Source organism: Silurus meridionalis, chromosome 4 (genome assembly GCF_014805685.1).
Source record: "Silurus meridionalis isolate SWU-2019-XX chromosome 4, ASM1480568v1, whole genome shotgun sequence".
In the NCBI taxonomy this organism is placed as follows: Eukaryota; Metazoa; Chordata; class Actinopteri; order Siluriformes; family Siluridae; genus Silurus; species Silurus meridionalis.
This window is the reverse complement of record NC_060887.1, coordinates 9,143,482-9,166,907: the sequence shown is the minus strand read 5'-3', so window position 1 is coordinate 9,166,907 and position 23,426 is coordinate 9,143,482. Positions and strand designations below refer to the sequence as shown.

Sequence of the window (23,426 nt, the reverse complement as noted above, 5' to 3'; positions counted from 1 at the left end):
GGATGTGGAGCTGACGTGACCTTATCATTTATGCCGGTCCCAAGGCATACGTTATGATGGTGCTGCAGTAAAAGCCTGACCCATAGTTTAATTTGGGTAGAATTGGTGTCTTAATTATTCTGATGAAGTTTATCAACAGCCCTGCTCAACCCCGTCGGCTCACCACCAGTTGAATTCATCTACTACCTCTCACTATCCCAGAAACATATCTGGGTAGAGGTCCCTTGCCTTGTTCAGTTTATCTACCTTCATTGCACTTGCCCAACTCGTTACTTAATAGCTGAACAGTTGGTCTGGGTGTGCCCAGTCATCACATGTGTAGCACAAGGTCCAAAAGACCTTTGTCCAAAGGACCATTGCCTGTGACCATTGTCCTGTTACCACTCCTCTGTTTACAATAGGATTCTAACCATGCATATCCATAGTGTCAAAGTTATATTATTGTTACTTGTCAGAAGGAGACGGTTATCCATTTGACACAGCCTCCTATTACCCAAGTCAGGGGTGTCCAATATTTTCTACAAAGGGCTGGTGTGGGTGCAGGTTTTCATTACAACCAAGCAAGTCCACACCAAATTCTACCTGTTTAAATCGAATGATTTTCATTTTCAAGGAATATCAGCGTGGCCCTTGACTGGTTGGAATGAAAACCTGCCCCCACACAAGCCCTTTGTGTAAAAAAGATTGGACACCCCAGACCTAAAACAACTAAGGGTCTATCAATTAGGCAAAAGAAGAATGGGGCTTAACACCTCGTAAACAATATTTCAGTACATTTCGAAGCACACAATACACGCATGGTGCAATTATCTTGGCCAATTCACATGTATTCAACAACATACTGAGTTACAAACATGGCTTCCGACTTGGCAAGGCAGACATCAGGGCACCACAAAGGTGCCAAATTATATTGGGGGCATGTTCATGCTTGAGTCACCAAGTGCAGGAACATTGGCAGGACTACAGGAGGACCAGGGGCAACACCATGGAGTAGGAATGCCTGGCCATTCGAAATAAAAAGGTTTGGGAGCAAATAGAGGTCGGTGCCGTCGTCATGTGGCCAAGTCTGGCAACAACCAGGCAGCCATCTTACAGGGCTTGAGCTGAGAGAACATGCGCAAAGGCAGCCCAGATTCCGCATAATGGACGCCGAAATGGAGGCCCCGTAGAACCGAAGGCGGGACCAAGGTGCTTTTACTTTCGTCTGATTGGTTTAGGTGGTCGTGTCGCCGAATATCCCGGGCTTCTGCACATTGTTTGGGGATGAGTAGTGCGGACGGGACTCGCGGAAAATGATTAATTGTTCTGTTATTTTAATATCTCGCGCTCAACTCCATTGACTTGACTTTTGAAGACCTGGACTTGCTTCGGTGCTGCTCGGCGACTCTTCAGCTCGCTCTGGTAGGACAGGAGCGAAGGAAACGACACCTTTCCTCCGGAACGACGGTAGGTCGGTCGGTCGGTAGCTGAGGGACGTGCGGACATTGAATGTGTACTCTTGCAGGAACTGGAGGCTGCAATTTGCTTTCCTAGATCAGGCACCCAGCTTGCGTTTAACCAGCATTTGCCACTGATAGTGGAGCAGATTATATCGAACTGTATTTTGCACCTCAGGTTAGTTTGGAAGCAGGTTAAGGCGCGCGTCTGTGTGGTTTGCAGGGACTGCGCCGTAGCCCCAGCCCAAACCCATGGTCCATTTTGTCGTGTGACTGATACCATAGCTAAACTCGCAGCTAATTTGTTAGCAACCAAGTTGTCATACTCGGAAACTAGCTCGTTTCGTGATACGGTTAGTTATGCTGATTTGTAACTTCATCATCGTTGTCGTAGCATGCGGGGAAGGAAAATCTCGGTATCCTAGGGACTTTCCGAGCTTCTAAGTAATTGATTTGAAACCTAGTCAGCTCTGACTGAAAGTGAACTTTACCTCATTGGTAGCAAGCATGGGATTATCCAGGCTAGCTACTTCCGTCTGAGTTAGTGTATCGATAGATGCCCAAGCAGGCTGGCTGTTAAAGGCAAACGCTTCCTAAGCACTTATCATTTAAAGCTATGAATTGGTTTCATTTTCTAAACTAAGAGAACGTGTACCTGATACTGGAAGTATCATCGGGGTTGTGTGTAATCAGTAACATGAAGGGAGTGAGTGTTTAAGATTTCTTTATATGATGCTTTATGAATGCCTCCTCCACTATTTTTTTATATATATATATATATATATATATATATATATATATTTTTTTTTTTTAAGTAGTAATGTTTTTGTTTCATTTTCAGGGAGGACTACTAGACTCCACATCACAAGTTATCAGGTTGACCCAGCTGAAGTGGATGGTGAATTTCTAGCTGTATAAAGCATGGTATGTTATTTACATTTAAATATTTTATTTAAATCTATTAAGTAAACACCATTTATAGACACACACACACACACCCACACATCCATCTCATGTATCTAAGTCTATTGATCTACAATAGATAGATAGATAGATAGATAGATAGTCAGTCTAGTGTAGCACCAGGGTTCTGGAGGAACGTTGTCTCGGTTTTACTTTGTGCCACTGTGTATAGTAGAAATGACAATAAAAGCCAGATAGATAGATGTCAAAGACACCCACATGTCACTACCACATTTTGAAAAATCATGGTTAATAGTGTGTTTGTCTTTTGCTTTTTACACTTTCAAAGAAAAAAGACAATGACTTGGTTGATGACATTTTGCTGCAAATGCCATTTTATTTATAGTTTTTGATTGAAGAAATAAACATAAATAGGGAAGAACTCAACTTTTCAAATAAATGTTATATAAACTAAAACACGAATCTGTAAAGCTGTAAATTCTTGCTATATCCTATTCCTAACCAGGTTTATAAATACCCTCTAAAACTCAAATCTGGTTTAATTAATGACCGTGTCATCAGGTGGCTTTTACTTTGCTTTTCCATTTTAAAGTCGTTAAAATAAAAATAAATGAACAAGTCCGAATGTTTTATTTTAGGCATATCTTTATTTTTTTTATTTTTAAATGTATGCTTCAACAGGGGGTATTTTTATTACATTGTCTGGTAGCTTGTTTTGATTGAATGTTTTTCAACCTCAATTTCTATATGCATTTACATTTTAATGCGTACATTTTCTTCTGGACTGGTTAAACTATCTTTGAGCTTCATATGCAATTTCATGACCCGAATATTTTAAGCTTTTTGCCAGCTTTTTTGCTTGTTGTTGGTATGTACAGTGCCTGGTTAAATTTGAAAACACCTGTTTTTTTTTTTCTTCTAAGTGTTCAAGAGAGAAATGCATATTCATTTTGTTTGACAGTTCCTTTTACCTTTTTTTCTTCTATGTAAAGATGTTTGAACAAAAATGTGATGAACTGTTTAAACAATTTCACAAACAAAATCAGCTTTTTGCTCTATTCGCATACGAACAGAAGGTGTTTTTCACTAGTTGGGTATTTGTCACCCAGAGCAGTTAAATAGGAAAGAGATGAATATATTTAATCTGGGTTTCTTTAAGAAGCTGAAGCAATTGGCATCCCAAGGGGTTGTGTACATATTAACATATGGTTTTTGTTGTATGTCATTTGTCAACTGTACAGGCAATTACCTTTGTTGATGAATGTGGCATATAATGTAATCTATGCTGGACACATTTATGTCCTGGCATTAGATATTGGTCAGCTGTGTTGGTGGCTCTAGAATTTATGCCATACATAATTTAAACTTGTGCTTTTAACAGAGCCCTCTTGATAGCTGAACATCTGTGTGTTCCCCATTCCTTGGTCAGAGGAGTGGAAGACCGCTGTGTCTTGGAGGTGGTGCAAAGCGATAGTGGAACCCCAGTGTATTGGGCTCACTACTATAATAGCTGTACGGGTCACCCTTAAAATTTTGCGTTGGCCAAATAGTTTGGGTAGCAGTGTGCATGGAACCCAAATGTGTTGCAGGGCAATATAATGTGCTGTTTTGATCTGAGGGTTGTATATTGTGGCCCTCCCTCTGTGGCCCAATCTTAAGCTTACTTGATCGATTGCAAGCAGACTGTCATATGCTCAGGGCCCTGGCAGGTGCCAAATAGCCTCCCAAGTTAACTCTAAACAAGCACTCCCTACCACCTCCATCTTTAAATACTAAAGCGACCATATAAAATGTGTAAAGCCACATAATGGGACTCGAATATTTTAGTGGTGTTCTTTCAGCTTCTCCCATTAGGGGTTGCCACAACGGATTATCCATCTCCATAACCCTGTCCTCTAACCAACTACCTCCATGTCTTCCCTCACCACATCCATAAACCTCCTTCTTGGCCTTCCTTTTTTCTTTCTTCCTGGCGGCTCTAGCCTCAGCATTCTTCGACCAATATACCCCATGTCCCTCCTCTGCACATGTCCAAACCATCTCATCTCCTACATGCGCTGTCCCTATAATAAACTCGTTTCCAATCCTGTCCAACATCGTCACTCCCAATGAAAACCTCAACATCTTCAGCTCTGCTACCTCCAGCTCCACCGCCTGGTTTTTTTTTTTTTTTTTTTTTTTTTAATTTTTTTTTTTTAATATAAAAACTCTACTCATTGCCATTGTCTCTAAACCATACAACATAGCAGGTTTTACCATAGTCTTATACATTTTCCCTTTTACTCCCGCAAATACCCTTCTATCACAAATCACTCCTGCCACTCTTTTCCACCAAATACACCCTGCCTGCAACCGCAGCACTCCACTGCTCTCCCTCTCATTTACACACATGTACTTTCTTACTCCTACTGACTTTCATTCCCCTTCTCTCCAGCATGTACTTCCACCTCTCCAGGCTCTGCTCCACCTGCTCCCATCTCTTAAAACAAATAACAATGTCACTTCAAACATCATAGTCCACGAAGACTCATGTTTGACCTCGCTGTCAAGCTGTCCATCACCACTGCAAACAGGAAAGGGCTCAGAGCCGATCCTTGATGCAATCCCACCTCCACGTTGAACCAACCTGTCGTTCCTACTGCACACCTCACTGCTGTCACACTGCCCTCATACATGTCCTGCACCTCCCTTTACATACTTCTGACACACCTGACTTCCTCATACAATACCACAAGTCCTCTCTCAGCACCCTGTTGTACACATTCTCCAAATCTAAAAACACACAGTGCAACTCTTCTGACCTTCTCCATCAACAGTCTCTAAACAAATATTGCGTCTGTAGTGCTTTTCCTCAGCATGAAACCATACTGTTGCTCACAGATGGTCACCTCTTCTCTCAGCCTAGCTTCCACTACTCTAACCCATAACCATGGTGTGGCTGATCAACTTTATTCACATCTCCCTTGTTCTTAGATACCGGTACCAGCACACTCCTCCATTCCTCAGGCACCCTCACTTTTCAAAATTTTAGTAAACAACCTGGTTAAAAAAACTCCACTGCCATCTCTCCTAAACATCGCCTTGCTTCTACCGGTATGTCATTTTGTTTAACCGACTTTCCACTCTTCATCCTCTTAATTGCTGCTCTCACTTCCTCTTTACTAATCCTTACCACTTCCTGCTTCTCAATCTTCACATCATCAACCTTCTCTCTCTCTCGCTCTCTCTCATCCCTCATCACCTTCTGCCGCATCTTCTTGTATTCCTGCCTACTTTTCTCATCTCTTTGCCAATCCCAAATCTGTATGCCTTTTTCTTGGCTTTTGCCACATCCCTCTTTATCTGCTGCTGCATGTCCTTGTACTCCTGCCTACTAGGGCTGGGCGATATTGCCAAAAAAAAAAATCCCAGATTTTTTCACAAAAAATCCAATTTGCAATTTATATCTCTTTTTTTTTTCCCTGCTTAAAATCAATCTGCATATGACAAAAATTTTTTAACTTTATTAAATAAAGTTTATTTACCCTTCTGGGATTATAACCCACTTTGGGTTAAAGTGCAATCAGAAACAACAAGCCAAAAATACAAGATGGCGGCCCTGCCATTGTAAATTGTGAAAATTGAACGTAATATAACATAAAATGAGCAAACCTACAAAGAAAAATGTTTTATGAGTGTTTAAATGTGGAACATGATTGAGAATGCACCTGAGGTTTCGAGTGATTTTTGCCTTTACTTTTCTCCAAAACGCCACAGTAAAATGAGGGGCTAAGTTCGTTCGAAACTATGGAAGCCCAGAGGGGAGCGTTGGCGGACATTAAAGAGAAAACCGATTTTTATTAAAACAGATCGATGTAAACTACACATTCGAGTTAATCGATAAAATCGATTTATCGCACAGCCCTACTGCCTACTATTACATTACTCTGTCGATCCCAATTCTGTTTCACCAACCTCTTTCTCCTTATGCTTTCCTGCACTTCCTAATTCCACCACCACGTCTCTTTGTCTTCCTTTCTATTTCCAGATGTCACACCAAGTACCTTTCTAGCTGTCTCTCTTATCACTTCTGCAGCAGTTGCCCAATCATCCAGCACCTCTATTTACCACCACAGAGCCCCTGTCTGACCTCTTCCCTGAACCTTAAACTACAGTCTTCCTCCTTCAGTGTCCACCATCTTATTTTTCTTTTAGTCCTCATTCTTCTCCACTTCTTCTTCCCTGCCACCACCCTACATAGAACATGGTCCACCTGTGTGCACCTTCCTCCACTCTCGTCACTCTATGCTCCTCCTTCTTCTTCTTCCTAATATAAGTATTTACCACTGCCATTTCCATCCTTTTAGCAAAATCTACCACCATCTGCCCTTCCACATTTCTCCCCTTAAGGCCATACCTACCCTTTACCTCTGTTCCCTTCACCTCATGCCCATTAAAGTCTGCCCTAATCACCAATTGTCCATTCCTAGGTATACCTTCTACCACTTTATCTAACTCACTCCAGAATTTTTCCTTCTCCATCTCACAACCCACTAATGAACATGAAGGGGTGATGATAAATTTAATCACCCTATCAGAAACTCTCTTTATCTCTATTACACTTTTACTCTGTACTCTTCCTTTAGGATCACCCCTAAACCATTTCTCTTTCCATCTACACCACGATAGAGCAGTTTAAACCCCCCTCCAATGTTCCTGGCCTTACTCCCTTTCCACTTGGTCTACCCTTCTCTGCTTCATCTTATCAGCTACCTCTATCCCTTTACCAGTCATAGTACCAACATTTAAAGTGCCCACCATAACCTCCACTCTCCTATATTTTTCCTTTCCCTGCTGTCTCTATATTTCTGTTCCCCCTCTCCTTTTTCTCCTTCGGCCAACAGGTGCCCAATTTCCAACGGTACCCTGTTGGCCAACAATACCTGTGGCGGTCATTGGTAACCCGGGCCTCGACCGATCCGGTATGAAATTCTGGTTTGTGATTCGCATATCTGATTTGGCCAATTTACGCTGGATACCCTTCCTAACGCTACTCTCCTCAGTATTTCGCTGCATGTTCTTTATTTACATTGACCCACAACACACGTTCTTTTAAGGGCTTCACTTTATGGACAGGCATTCCATTTTTTTTCCTAAGTTGTGCCTTTTGGCCTCTCTAGTACTCTTTGTGTACTCCAGAACTATTTCTGCAATCTTACCACAGGATGCTGCTTTATTTGTATGGCTGTCTAATCCCAAATAAAGATTGTTTTTTTTTTTTTTTGTTCCGTCATTAGCTTTAGATTAATTAATATTGGCATGCTCGTGTAAGGCACTAAGAAATTAAATATTTTATTTTATTCTCTAATTAAATATCACTTATACAGGATAGAGCCCTAAATTTTGCTAGCAAAATACAAACATGGAAGTGTACATTTTCTCCACTGTCTTTTAATCCTTGGTTGAACATTTTTCAAAGTTTTCAGTGCTTTATTTTTCCACATTTTGATATGGTACAGCTTTATTCCAAAGTGGATTCAATTAATTATTTTCCTTAAAATTCTACAAAGAATACCCCACAATGACAATGGGAGAGAAGTCTGTTTGAAGTCTTTGCAAATTTATTAAGAATAAAAGCAAAAGGAAATTACATGTTCATAAGAATTCACAGCATTTGCCATGACACTCAAAATTGAGCTCTGGTGCATCCTGTTTCCACTGATCATCCTTGGAAAGTCACACATCTGTCTATAGAAGGTCTCACAGTTAACAGTGCATGTCAGAGCACAAACCAAGCGATGAAGTTTAAGGAATTGTCTGTAGACCCCTGAGACAGGTTTGTATCAAGGCACAAATCTGGTGAAGGGAACAAAACAATTTCTGTAGTACTTGAAGGTTCCAATGAGCACCGTGGCCTCCATCATTCATAAATGGAAGCAGTTTGGAACCGCTAGGACTCTTCCTAGAGCAAACTGAGCGATCGGGAGAGAAGGCCCTTATTCAGGGAAGTGTCCAAGAACCTGATGGTCACTCTGAAAGAGCTCCAAAATTTCTCTTTGGGGAGAGGGCAACCTTTCAGACGGAAGCCAGTCCTCAGTAAAAAGCACATGACGGCCTGTCTGTAGTTTACCAAAAGGCACCTAACAAACTCGGACCATAAGAAAAACAGATTGAACTCTTTAGGCTGAATGCCAAATGTAATGTCTGAAGGAAACCAGGCACCATTCATCACTTGGCCAATACCATCCCTACAGTAAAGCATGGTGGTGGCAGCATCATGCTGTGGGGATGTTTTTTTGCAGCCGGGACTGGGAGACTAGTCAGGCTAGTGGGAAAGATGAATGCAGCAATGTACAGAGCCATCCTTAATGAACATGTACATTAGTATTCAGACCCTTTACTCAGTACTTAGTTGAAGCACCTTTGGCAACAATTACAAGTCATTTTGGGTATTATGAAACAAGCTATGCACCTCTGGTTTGGGGGATTTTTTTTTTTTTTTTGCCATTCTTCATGGCAAATCTTCTTAATCTAGGTCAGGTTGGATGGGGATGGCCAGTTTCAGGTCTTTTCAGATGTGTTCAACTCGGGCTTCCCTAAGGTGTCCCTAAGCAACTCATGTGTTGTCTTGCCTGTTTAAATAGGGTCGTTGTGAAGCAGCAAATTAAACATTTCGGCCAGACTGAGGTCCTGAGCACTGTAGAACTATGGGATTGTTTTGGGCAGGTCATAACAGTGCCTGATTTCCTACAGATATAACATGTTAGAATTCTGGCCAAACAGTTCAAGCTTGGTTTATCAGACCAGAGAAACTTCTTCCACACAGTCTGAGTGTTTGTTTGGGCTTTTGTCTAGGTATTTGTCTAGCCACTTCGCTTTAAAGCCCATATCTTTTAGAGGTCAGCAGTGATGGTTGTCCCATCTCCAGACAGAATCTGTGGAACTCTGTGAGCATTGGTTTCTTGGTCACCTCTCTTGCTGAGGTCTCTCTCCATGTTTGCTCAGTTTGCCTAGGTGACCAGTTCTTGACAGGGTCCTGGTTGTACCACACTTCTTCCATTTGAGAATTATGGAGGCTACTTGGGAATCCTCAGTGCTGCAGAACTAATTTTTTTTTTTCTTAATCCTTTCACCAGATCTGTGCATTGCCACAATCCTGTGTTGGAGCATCGCAGGCAGTTCCTTTGACCTCTTTTTTTATAATATGCATTGTCAGCTGTGAGGCCTTCTATAGGAGGTGTGTGCCTTTCAAATCATGTGCAATTGTTTTTGCAAAGGGCCTCAATACTACACGTGATTTTAGGTTTTTTTTTTTCCCCCACCAAGCTGCAACTGCCACAGAAATACCACAGCATACTTTCTTGTCTAAGCTATTCATTGGTAAAGGTGGTATAAAAAAAGACAAGCTCTGCTTAAAAGAAAGTATGAAAACTTAAAGTACGTTTACTTGTAATAGTCCCCTTGTACAGCAATACAATGCTCAGTATTCCTGCCATTTCTGGAATATTTCCTTGAAGACTTTTTTTTTTTTTTTGGTATTGTGACAATTACCTTCAGCGATTCTGCGCTGGATGTTTGCAGTGCTGTTGAGTGACCTTTGAGCTGGATATTCATCGTTGGGAAGAGGGCTAAGTCCACAGGAGCCAAATCTGGCATGTAGGTTGGGTGCACAAGTGAAATCGTGGATTCTTCTCCAATGGGCGTCATACATAAATTGCTGAATGGTTTTGACATTTTGGGGGGGGGTTAAGCTCTTTGAAGGATTTCCTTATCACTCATTGTCTTCCAGTGATGTTCTTCCAATCTTGCACATGTGCTACTGAAAAACACTGACTCATTGCAGCATCGTCATGTCAACCATCCCTGTGGCAGATTTGCCCAGTTTCGTGCAGAATTTCATGTTTGCTCTTTGTTCTAACTTGCTATCCATGATGAAATCACAGCTGTTTTAACACACTTGGTCAGAATAGCACCAGTTAGCATCATTAGTCTTAACTTTTTTCAGTGCTGGGGCTACATTGCTCTACCAGCATTTGTTCTAAAATGGTTTGAACATGACAAACATTTCATTGGCTGACCTGGCCTTCAAATTCCCCAGATCTAATTCTGATCTCGCATCTTTGAGATATGCTGGACCGCAGGGCCATAGAGGCTGCAACTTGCAGGACTATAAGGATATGCTGCTTATGTCTTGCCAACAGACACTACAATACATTTTCGGAGGTCTTGTGTATTCCATACCTTTTTGTTCTTAAGCCATTTCAGTGTTTTTGGCCTTGTGCTTGGAATCACAGGTGAAGCAGGCATTATCAAGTTTACTTGCTGTATTTCTTCTTTCACCCTGACAACAGTCTTCACCCCTGCTGATGGGAACTATCCCCACATCTGCCAACTCTAGCCTTTACTGTACCAGACTCATGCTTCTTCTGACTGCTAAACCTTTACCACATCACAGCTTTCTGATATGGGCAAATCCAATGTTATGAAGTGTTCTTAACAGTGTCTAATGCATAATTTCTTTATTTCCAGCCACCAAACTCTGTAGCTCCTTCAAAGTGATTCTTGGCCTCTTTATGCCTTTTTTTTTTTTTCCACCAGTTTTTTATTTGACCCCTCACTTTAGTGGGATGGTCTTTACTTGACGGTTCCTGTGCGCTTTCGACATTTCACGCTATTGGGGCACAGATTTTACAGCTGAAATGTACCAGCTCATTCTATATAAAGGACTGCCTCCCAGTTGCGCACCGCATTAAACCTTTACTCCAATCAAAAGGTAAATGTTGTGTGGAACACCTGTAAGTGCAAGGTGACACAGACCAGTTTAAGAACATGTGCCAGAACAGTGTCTAGAAGCATGTCTTTATTGCACCATAAGAGACTGGGACCAGTCAAGCAGCTTTTGTGGATCAAAACATGGGACAGCAGTGCTGTGAGCTAGTGTCTGTTTTTGGATTTGTAGGTAAGCAGCCGTGGTTTAAATCTGATGCAAGTACTAGTGGGAGAACCGTAGAAGGTTGAAAAAAAGTTTGCAGCTGCATTCTAAAGGTCAGATGTCTCTGAGAGAGACTTGTCATAGACAGGTAGCAGTAGTCTACCCTTGAGATGACTGGATTGAACCAAGAATGTATCTCAGTCCAGAGACCTCCAAGTGGTATGACCTTCCCAAAGGGAGTGTGGTTTATGCAGAAATAAGTTAATAGTAACAATATCATTCTTCCTATTTTGTTACACAATTAATACATTTATTAAATCTGAGGGTGGGGGTTCCCTAGTGGTTAGGATGCGGCACTCTCACCGCCGCGGCCCAGGTTCAATTCTCGGTCAGGGAACCTAACCCAGCCTTTAGGGTTGCACAAGCCAGTGCACTCAGTGCTGGTCCCAAGCACGGATATAAGGGGAGGGTTGCGTTAGGAAGGGCATCTAGCGCAACACCTGTGCCGAATTGAACATGCGGTCAGGAATCCGCTGTGGCGACCCCTAACGGGAAAAGCCTAAAAGTTTTTATTAAATCTGAGGGTGGGCAATTCATTTTCTTTTCAGTAAAATTAGCAAAACATTCGTCATCTCTTCTTCTTCACTAACAAATCGCAGCAAAATGTGTGCCCTACCACCACCATCTGAATCTGTGTCATGTACAAGACATTAAATAAATCAATCAAAGCCCCAGGAGGTTTGTGCAGCCAACTTGGAGATTAAGTCCAACCGATTTGGAGCTGACCCACCCTTTTAGAGCTGGCACCAGCTGGATTGGTCACGCAAGAGTGGCTTCTGTGGACAGATATGGACATTCTCCTGAATGAGAAATCAACAAGCTTGTTCAATTAGCCGTTGAATCACCTTTAACTTCCCAAACTTTGAACTTGTTTTGAAATAGGCTTCGGTGGAACAAGGTCTGCCTGACCAATGCCCAAATTTAGTAAAAACCTAATGTTGTACCTGTTTGCCAAAGCACATCTCCACCTCTGTGGAACTGCAGGCAGTGGCATTCTCCTGTTCAATGGTGCCAGGTAGTATCACCATAGTGGATTTGTATCTGCACCTGCAAACATGCTTTGGACAGCTTTAATCAATGAGTCAGGTTCTAAGCAGGTGGAAAAACTTCCAGTTGTGCAGGGTATGGTTGCAGCCAGTGTTTGCAAGAATCACTGATATGTGAGCAGACAATCCCATCTAATGGCATAGATCAAAAGCACCAGTAATGTCACTCTACAGCTAAACCATGCATAGACAAAAATGTGTCTTGAATCAGTTTAGTTCAACTAGTTACTGCCGTTAAAAGCTGAAGATTTCCTACAGACTCTGTTTTTACTATTCCCCAATCGGCCCCTGGTCACAAAAAAAAAAAAAAAAACTCTGCGAGGCACTTGCTGTTGGCTGCTTTTCCTTCATGCTCAGGCCCCAGCTCATCCCAAACTAACTGGATTAGGATGGGTTATTGTGGAGGCCAGGTTGTTTGATACAGCACTCAATCTCATCCTTGAACAAAGAGCACTTGCAATAACCTAGGTGTGTTCGGGGAAGGTATGTCGCAAATACTGTGGTAGCCACGATGGTCAAGTGTCCCCTCAAATTTGATTAAATCACCAACAGTGCCACCAGCAAAGCACCTCCCCACAATCTCACTTCCTCCTCCATGCTTCACAGGGGGAACCACACTTTTAGAGGGGGTGATCGGACAGTTTTTAAGTCCAACAAGGACATAGTGGTTAGAACCAGAAATCTCAAATTTAGACTCCTCGGACTAAAAGACAGTTTCCACAGATCTAATGGCCATTTTTTTTGTGTTGGCCCAATCAAGTCTCTTCTGCTTGAGATCAATGTCTGCCACTCTGAAAATCATTTATGTTAATAGGTGGTTTCAGAGGCTAGTAATTATAATAAACTTATCCTCTGCAGAAGAGGTAGCTCTTGGCCTTCCTTTCCTGGTTTTTGGCAACTGCACTTGGAGATGCATTTAAATTTCTTGAGATTTTTTAGATTGACCTTCATTTCTTGAAGTAATGTTGGATTCTCTATTCTCTTTACTTGACTGAGTGGTACTTGCCTTAATAGGAATTTGTACAGTAGTTGTTGTAGCACTAGAAAAACTGATTATGTACTATGTATTACATAATTCCTTACATGTTCTTTCATGGTTTAGATGTTATTAGTATTGGTGATAATGTGCAATGTTGCAAACAATAAAAATGGACAATCCACTAGGAGGCGTCCCCAAACCCTTGACTGTTATCATACTTCAAAACCCCATTTCAAATTAAGCTGATGTACCTTACGTAAGGGGTTACATGTCTCAGTACCCATGTGGCACCAAACATTTCCCCAGCATTTGTGTGTTTTTCTTTTTTATTTATATTCTTTGTTTTCTAAGTTCACTGTATAAGTCTGATGGGAAAGCAGTAGATCAGTGGTTAAGGCTCTGGGTTACTGATTGTAGGGTTTAGGGGTTGAAGCTCCAGTATTGCCAAGCTGCCACTCATGGGCCCATGAGCAAGGCCCTTAAACCTCGGTGCTTCAGTTGTTCTGTATCATGGCTGACTGTGCGCTGTGACCACAGCTTCCTAACATTTTTTTTTCACTTCTAAAAAAAACCTTGTTTTTAAAAAGGTATAAAGTAAACAAACAGTAATAACAGGCTACTATAGTTATCCGACTATCTTAAATATCTTTGGATCCGTTATACTTAGTTGTTTGTTTGTTTTTCCTTTTTGTGCAGTTCATTCTAATGGTGTTTTACAACCCTTCCACTGATGTGCTCTGGATGAAGTTCAGTGAGTATTGTGCTCGTTTTTTTGTTTGTTTTTTTTTTTTTGGCCGTAAAAATGTAAATTAATAATAGTTGTAAATTGTCTTGCAGAGAACCACCTAACCGAGGATGCAACACAATGACTTGTGTACAGAAATCAAAGATTCTCAGTTTAAACTAGCCGAAATAGCTATTTGGACATATGGATCAGTTAACTGAAGATGACTGTTCAAGTATGATGGATTCTGTAGAAGTACCTACATCAGAATTGAACTGTGTGAACTCTGTGGCAAATGTGCCAGACACAAAAGACACAGTTCATGAAACGCCGCACGTCGCTATTTGCGCTGTAACAGATCAGTGTATGGGTGTGTGTTCAGAGCAAATTACCTTTTCAGAAAATGATCCACCTATGTTTGATAAACCCTTACATGGATCAGAGCAAGATCCTGCTTTGTTGACCGTGAATAGACTTGAGGATTACTCGGATGTTAGCAGCTGTTCTGAAACAGATTTTGGACAAACTTCTGACCTCTTGGAGAAAGGCCCTGAGCAGTCATCCGAGTGCCAGGATAACGCGAGTTCTAGGGATGAAACTAAATTGGAAGAAGATGCTGGAAAACCTAATACATCTACATCATACAATCAAGCCACGCAGGAGGAAGATTATGTCTGTCGAGCATCTAATACAGAGGGTGACGAGCATGGTGGTGGTTTTAATGTGAAAGATGGTGAAAATGTTAAGGAAAGGTCTTTAACTCTTACTACTGCGGAAGGTGATGGTGGATGCCCTTTGAAATCTGAGGAGCAAGTGAAAGAAGGAATCCTTATCCAAAATACAGACTGTAGAGTTACTGAAAAAAGCGAGAGTGGCAAAGACAACGCAATAACTCCAAATTCAGTTTGGGACTTGGATTTAAAGGGCCCAAAGCAGGGTATAAAAGACAATGAGAAGAATGTCAATAGCACTGGAAATGTTGATGTACAAAATGAACCTCACGTAGAAGCGAAAAACGATGCTTGTGACACCGAAAGTAAATCTTCAGAATATGGATTTAAGCATGACGTTGAAAATGCTGCTCCTGATAATGAGCCAAAAAATGATGAGACGAGTCAATCGGTCGAACACAGCAGTTTTGAGTTCTTGCAGTCATGTTTGAACAGCCTGGACCACACAAAATTACACCAAGATGCTGCAAACAATTCAACGTCCGCCAGTATGACTTCCCAGAACTGTAATGTTGATCATTCACAACCTGCTGTTCTTGCTACTCCTGCACTTGAATCTCTACCCACAGATCAGTTAAAAGCCGCAACAGATAATTGTCTGCAGGAACCTTGCGGAACAAGTATTGACAGGAGCACTTTGGTGTCTCCGGAACCGGGACAGCAAAATGACTCTCTAGAAGAGCAAGTCTTTGACGGATTAGCATCAACTGAAGGTACATATGACAACGGAATTAAAACCAGTCCTTCCTTGTTGTCATCCAAGAAGTTGATGAAAAATTTGCAGCCCGTTGTGCTTTTGAACACAACTAAAAGTTATGCTGAAGATGGAAACCTATATGGTTGTTCTATATGCCTAAAGAGCACACAGAGTTTAGATGATCTTATTGAGCACCACCATTGCAAACATTCTAAGCATAGCTTTCAGTACTGCCTAACCTGTGAAGCCTATTTCTGTAATGAAACATTGGCAACTGGACATTCATGTGAGCAAATTGGGCCAAAAGACATGCTGCTGGCTGGTGTAATTTTGTCAACTAATAAGCAAACGACTGAAGAGAATACAAAATACCTATGTAGGTACTGCCTAAAACCATTCATTAAAATCTTCTTCCTTCAGAATCATGAGGAAAGGCATACAAGCGTAACAGACTATAGGTGTAATTGTTGTGGCTTATACTTTCCTACTTATAAAAAACTTATTTCTCACAGGGGAAGAGTCAGATGCAATCCTTTGGTACTAGAACCCGATGAACAGAGCAAAACGTATTCAGAAAGAGAGCCAAATCCAGCAAAGCCACCCACTACCCTTGGAGGTGATGGTTCTCACAAGCTTCACAATTGTTTTGTGAAACTCGTGGATATAAAAGAGACAACACAGTGTCCCCAAAATGTAAACTGCCCTGTTTGTGGAAAAGGGTTTAAACTCCGAGCACAACTTAAACTACACCTCAGATCGCACACGGATGCAAAGCCTTTTAAGTGTAACCAATGCAATCAGGCTTTTAAATATTCCTGGAATCTTGAAAAACATAAAGAGCTATGTTCTGGAAATATCACCAAGCAACACCTTTCCAAACCATCTTTTGAATATAAACTTTTCAGCAGGTATCCTTGCCCCACTTGTCCGCAGACTTTTAAATATTCCTACAACCGCACACGTCACATGCGGGAACGGTGTTTAAAAGCATACTTGCAAATGCAGAAAGGAAAAGTGGGAAACAGGCATAAATGCCCATTATGCAGTGAAACATTTGGAATGGCTTGTACTTTGAACAGACACATTAAAAACACTTGCTTTGAGCAATATAAATTGCAGAGAAATACAATCAAAGACACACTGGTCATGCAAAATATCAAAGTAAAAAAAGAGGAAAAGCCAGTGCTGCCAACTGAGAAGTCATGTTACAAGTGTAAAATATGTCCAGCTTCGTATTTGCATAAATCCGGAGTCTATCGACACATGAGGAAACATTCATTTTTTGAGCGTTCTTCAGTACAAGGGGTCAAGTCTGAAAAAACTGCTGCTGATGAAGTAACAGTCTCTAATAATAAAAAACCCCAAAGCCAAGAACCTTTAAGCCAAAAGTCACCTGATATGGTTACTAGTGACTCATTCCTTTGCCATTTTTGTGATAAATGTTTCAGTTCAGATGACTTGTTGAGCAAACATCTGCAGCAACATGGGGGGGCGAAACCCTTTGTTTGTTTGGAATGTGGAAAAATCTTTGCAAGGCGTGGACACTTGATATCTCACAGAAATATTCACAGGCGAAGAGTACAGTGTTCTGTCTGCAAAAAAATTGTGCCCACCATTGGAGATTTGTTGAAACACAGACAGTCTCACACAAAGAAGGGTATCCTTCAATGCCCTGATTGCCCAATGCAGTTCAGGTTTCCTGTGTACTTTCTCCGACATGTTGCAACTCATGCAAAGAAAGAACCTTTGCCAATATCACCTGCTCCGCCTGCTGATATTCCACTCAAAGAGGCTGCTGATAAAAAAGTGACATTTAATGGGTCTTTTTGTTGTGGCATATGCAGAAAGACATTTGTTGATTCCAAAACAATGAGCCAGCACTGTTTAATTCACATTCCGAAACCGACGGATTCAAAATGTCCAGTTTGTAGGCATAGTTTCACGACCCGAATTGGTTTGATTCGACATATTCGGCTACATACCGGTGAAAGACCGTTTGCCTGCAATATCTGTGGAATTACTTTTCACCGGAAGGAACGCCTTAAGCTTCACCAAGAGAAATGCAAAGGATTAGAGGAAGTGGAACTTGCTCAGACACCAACCTTAGCTGAAACACGCGGGAAATGTGAAGTAAAAGCTGCATCAAATCCCAGAAGAGTTCGCCAAATTGAGTGCTCGTACTGCCCACGCACATTTTCCAAGTCAAGTTATTTGAAATTGCATGTCAAGGCTCATTTGGCTAACAGCCTTGAAAAGTGTAAAAAGTGCGGAAAATGTTACAAAAGGAGTAAAATCTCTGAACATCGCAATGTCTGCAATACCAAGGAGGAGTCCTATGGGGAGCCATCAAAAAGTGAAGAATCTGGGAATGCATGTAAGGATGAATGCAAAGGTACCAATGTAGTTGTTGCTAACAGAGCATGCCGAATATTAAAGGAAACTGGGTCAAATGTCAAGGACAGTCTTAAGGAACGATGCCCACATTGTTCCATGCGCTTCCAGTACAGATCTTACTTATTAAGACACATTTCTACTCACTTGGTGAAAAAACAGTTTGCTTGTAAGAATTGCGGTCAGAAATATGCTAATCGGAGCACATGTCAGCAGCACGAAGCCGAATGTCATGGTGTGCTGAGGCAACATGAAACAAATCAACCAAATGAATCTGAAGGAGCCCAAACAATACCAAACAGTGCAGCTAGTAACAAGAAACACACAGTAATCATCGGAGAAAATGGTGATCAGTTAAAGTGCAGTTTTTGCACAAAAACCTTTACAAAACCTAGAAATCTCAGACGACACATTCTTACCCACACAGACGTTAAGCCGTATAGTTGCAAAACATGTCCAAGTTGTTTTTCTCGACACGATCATCTGAAACGTCACCAGGCACGATGTAGAGGCAAAAAGCAACTTGAGGTGCAGCTTAAGCGGATTGCTCTTGACCAAGTTGGCTCCAAAGACCACCCACAGCCACAATGTGATTCGCTTGACCGTAATACTCTTTCTGAGACGTTTTCTGCCACAAGCAACTTGTCAAGTCCCATTTCCATGCCACCCTCTACTGTTAAACCATTTTCCTGTAAAGCATGCGGGAACAGCTATACCACTAGGGACAGTCTGAAGAGACACCATCTCAGGGGAAGCTGCAAGATGCCCTCTACAGTGTGCCTGGAGGAAATGCAAATGCCAACAGAGTTTAAAACTTCAGTACAGGCTTGTGGAGAATCCTCCAAACTATTGCAATATAACGAGGGGAACTACTCTAATAAGTGGAAGTTCTCTTGTGAGTATTGTCCCCGCCGCTTTAAAAACCCATCGGAATTAACACTGCATACTCGTCTTCATACAGGGGAAAGGCCATTTGTGTGTGGCAAATGCGATGAGGGTTTCATCAGAAAAGACTACTTAAAACGGCACTTAACAAAATGCAGTGGGAAAAGAGGTCCCAAAGTGCTTTGTGACAGATGTGGTGGGTTGTTCACTCAGGAAGCTCTTGAAGTTCATCAAAACAACTGTATCATCAGCTTAAAATCCACTGACTGCCCTGGACCTGCAGACAGTATTTCCAGTTCTTCAAAGGTCAAGGCATTTTCCTGTGTCCACTGCGATAATCGCTTTTTGTTGTTCTCCCAGCTTCAGCAGCATGTTTTAACAAATCACAGATCTGTTCGGCAACAGCAGTCAAATACCCCCAAGTATGAATCGTTGAATAATATGCAAATTAAGGAGGAACCAGTGGATGACCAGTATGATGAGAGCAGTCATCAAAAAAATGCGAACAATGAGCACAAAAATGTCGAAAGGCCGAAACCTTTTAAGTGTGAGCAGTGCAACACTAGATTTATAACCAACAGCGGGCTTGCAATGCATTTGCGCACTCATACAGCATCGTATACTCTTTATTGCAAAAAATGCAACAAGGGATTCTGGAACAAAGCTGGTCAACAAAAGCACACAAGAAGGTGTAAGGGTTTGGAAGTCACTACAAAGGAACCTAACCAGAAAGGAGCCATTCCATCAGAAAGTACAAATGACGACATCCTAGTCTTTCGTAATAAAGACTCCAACGCAACAGGAACTGGTGTACTACAGACAAAGTTTTCATGCAAAGACCAGGATAAAGGACCTGTAGTTCACAAATATCAGTGCTCTGAATGTGAAGAAAGTTTTACAGATGGGCTCATGCTTATAAGTCACCTTGAGGCTCATGGACGTGAAGACCAGGAGCGCATATCATTTAAAAGCCACCGCTGTTACATTTGTAGTAGGAGTTTTAAACAATCATACATGCTGAAAATGCATTTAAAAACCCATCACCAGGAAGCTGTTAGGAACACCTGCCCTGAATGCTTTAAAAGCTTCCGCTGTCTCTCTGATTTGGACATACACAGATCATGTCATGACCCTAATCGGCCATTTGTTTGTAAAATATGCGAGTTAAGGTTTTGGACTCCCAAATCCTTGAATGCTCACCAAAGGTTGTCTCATTCCTCTGTTGAACCGCGCAAAACAATTGTGCCTTGTCTGAAAACTGATCAGGTGTCTCCTAAAGTATATACTTGCCAACCCTGCAATAAGATTTACACTATAAGAAGGTCGTATATGAAGCACATTAGGGCAAAGCACAATGGGAGTGCAAAAAGTCTTGATGACCTTAAGAGTGCTCCTACTGAACATCAGTTGAGCAACAATGAATCCAGCAGAAGTAATGCAGATGATAAAGCAGTCGGTGAGGACGATCGCGGTGAGGACGATCACGGTGAGGATGATGACGATGAGGATGATGGCGATGCCCCTTATTTTCCTTGTCATGTCTGTGGTAAAACATTCCTGACATCAGAAAATCTCGAGGACCATCAAAGATGCCATCTTGGTGAAAAGCCCTATGAATGTGAAGAATGTGGCAAATGCTTTATACAGCTTGTAAATCTGCAGCAGCATCAGCGTAGTCATAAGTCTGAATTTCAGTGTCAAATGTGTGGTAAAGGTTTTGTTTCTCTCTTTGCATTGCGTAAGCATAAGCACACTCATGTCGGAAAACATCCCCATCGCTGTACAAAATGTCAGTTGAGTTTCACGCGGTCTTCAAAACTGAGAGAACATATGACCACCCATCGGGAGGAAAATTTCCCATGTGATCTCTGCCACGAAAACTTTTCCTGCAAGTCAAGCCGAGCAGAGCACCGGAAAATCCACACTGAGGGAGAGGACGAGCTCCCTCCTTTAATTCCACCGGCAAAGCAGGCCTCATCCCCACCAGTCTCGGTCAGCCCTTCCTTAAGTACCGCTCAGCAATACAGGTATCGCTGTGAAATTTGTCAAGTGCGCTTTCCAGATCCTGAGCAGCTCTCGGAGCATGGCTGCAATCCAGCGAAAGAGCGCCCGTACTCCTGTAAAGACTGTAATCAGCATTTCCTGCATGGTTCTCACCTTAAAAAACATCAGCTTACTCATCAGTTATCTGGATCACGGTCCTTTCAGTGTAATAGTTGTCACATGAGCTTTAGACACCGCCATCATTTCTTGACCCATTTGCAAACACACGGTGGTGAAAACTCCTCCAAAACGCCGACTGATAAAGTAAAGAAATTGAACACTGATGATTCAAATCAGGACAAAATTTACAGATGCCCTATTTGCCCTGAGAGTTTCTCTGAAGTGTTAGAGCTGGCAAACCACCTTTCTGTTCACGCTTATGTGTGCATTGCTTGTAACGAGACATTCTCAACCAAGCAACAACTTGAGAAACATCAACAGTGCCATTTGTCCGCAGCTACACACTACGAGTGTACTGAATGTGGAAAAAGCTTCCTTGGAAGCGAAGCCTTTCGCCAACATTACTGCGTTCACCAAGAGCATCGTTCTAAGAGGAGACGTTTGGAGAATTCTTCTGACGTACTCGCTAATATTAACGCGGAGGAGGAGGAGGAGGTTGATGTTGGAGAAGACTTCTATAACTGCACTACCTGTAACAAGCGGTTTCCCTCCAACCTAAGTTTACAGGAGCACCAAAAGTTGCATGCAATTGGTCGTCCGTTCAAGTGTTCGATTTGTGGAAAGAGCTTTGCCCAAAAGCGATATCTTGCACAGCATCAGCGAGTACACAACGATCACGTGTATCAATGTGACCTGTGCTCCAGTTCTTTCAAAACGGAACAATTACTTTTGTCTCACCGTAAGAGCCACATGGCCCTTCCTAAATACCATTGCTCAGTTTGTAGCCAATCGTTTAAAACCCCATATGATCTCTCGAAGCATGAACAGAAACATCCTGAATTGCAAACCTTTAGTGAAGTAAGTGGTGATCACAGATGTGATATGTGCTATAAATCGTTTAGCCTGCTTTCTCAGCTCAGACAGCACCAGGAAACCCACGTAGGACAAGTTGTCTACGAGTGTACAGAGTGCGATAAGGCATTCGCCTTTCCACATCTTTTAGAAGAACATCAGCAAACTCATGGGACGTCGTCCGATTCCTACCAATCCCAGTCACCATCGGACATTCTCTTTCAAAGCCCAGTTATGGAGTAGAGTATATTGTAGAGTATTTCCTGCAATGCAGGTGGTTCTTGGTCATTCAATTTTCTGGAAACGTTAAATTGTATAGTTTCTTGACTCACGTTGTGGGTTCACACTTTTCCATTTTTTTTAGTTGTATGCTTGTTTTCCTAGGTTTCTCATTTCATTGCTCTCTGATGTGTACATAGATAAGAGAGATTATTGTTTTTACTACTGCATTTCAGAGGACTATGTACTGAATTTCTAGTGTTTATAGAAAACTTCAGATAAATGTAAGATATGATTGAAAAACTAAAACTTGTTTGGTAAAAATGTGCATGCCCAGAACAATTTACATATCACCACACACATAATTGGCTTTAATTATTTTATTTTAATTAAGTAGACACTTAAATAGTTAACTGTCATTTGCAGACTCAATATTTACTTTTTTAAAATGTCAAATTTCTCATGTCCTTGGATTTACATGTCTAATACACGATTGTTAGGGTTGTTCAAGTTATGTATATCTTTGTTAAAATGTGATTTTTGATATTTACTGGTTTCTTCTAAAATATTCTGGAATATTTTATTCTGTTTTGTTGCTAATTTGTTTCATTTTCTTTCATAAGGGGTGGTTGACCACCTACCAAGCACTCAATGATTAGGTGTAATAACCTAACTTTGCAAGTGACTGTATATATCTATATATACACCTGTGTATTCGTACGTAACTTTTTTTAAAACATTTTTTAAAGACCGTTATGGTGTGTTCAATTTTCCAACATGAACAATAAAGCCATTTGAATATAGCTGCCTTTGGTGGTCTACATCTGTCACATTCACTGAGGGGGGGATGTTTGAATTTAAAAGTCATGGATTGCTTCTAAAAAAAAAAAAAAAAAAAAATCAGGATACAGTTATTTTATAGTATCAAATAGGCAGCCAAGCCAAGCAACAGACTAAATGTTGACTAGGGAGGTAAAGCCACTTGAATAAGGTGCTATCAATCAAACTGATACAATGCTTGGCAATAAAAGCTGTCATAACATACCCCTGCATTTTCATTATAGTGATAAGCTGCTTGAATCTATTGTCTTTCTTTTGTGGTCGTATAGCACCTGTTCATTGTGTTAGTTCTAGAAATACAGAGTAGTAGCTAAAATGTGTACTTCATAGTGCTCTACTAGCTATAACTCGGTTCTGGCATGTAGCTAGTATAATCACCCATATAAATACACGTCTAGGTAGTTAAATATAATTTAACACACTAATCATTGTCAAATGGTTATTAAATGTAGCCTGTTATGTGTAATGATATTAGCTTTTAATATCTTAGCAGCAGAAGCTATAAATCTATGCCAATTTGACACAACATGGTAAAAGTCTTCTACCCTTAAAAAAAGGGTTTACTAGG

The 23,426-nt window shown here is 41.3% G+C and overlaps 1 protein-coding gene across 2 annotated transcripts; it reads left to right on the top strand.

Moving 5' to 3' along the window:
• The first annotated feature begins 673 nt into the window (after positions 1-673).
• Positions 674-22,821, top strand: znf1035 (zinc finger protein 1035). Of its 2 annotated transcripts, none has more exons than XM_046847133.1 (4): positions 674-1,446; positions 2,278-2,360; positions 14,053-14,107; positions 14,194-22,821. In XM_046847133.1, exon 4 carries the CDS (start codon positions 14,285-14,287, stop codon positions 22,040-22,042), a length of 7,758 nt encoding a protein of 2,585 aa, XP_046703089.1. In that variant the 5' UTR covers positions 674-1,446; positions 2,278-2,360; positions 14,053-14,107; positions 14,194-14,284; the 3' UTR covers positions 22,043-22,821. The 2 variants fall into 2 exon arrangements, with proteins under 2 accessions (XP_046703089.1, XP_046703090.1); XM_046847134.1 differs by lacking the exon at positions 674-1,446 and adding an exon at positions 1,466-1,614.
• Positions 22,822-23,426: the final 605 nt, after the last annotated feature.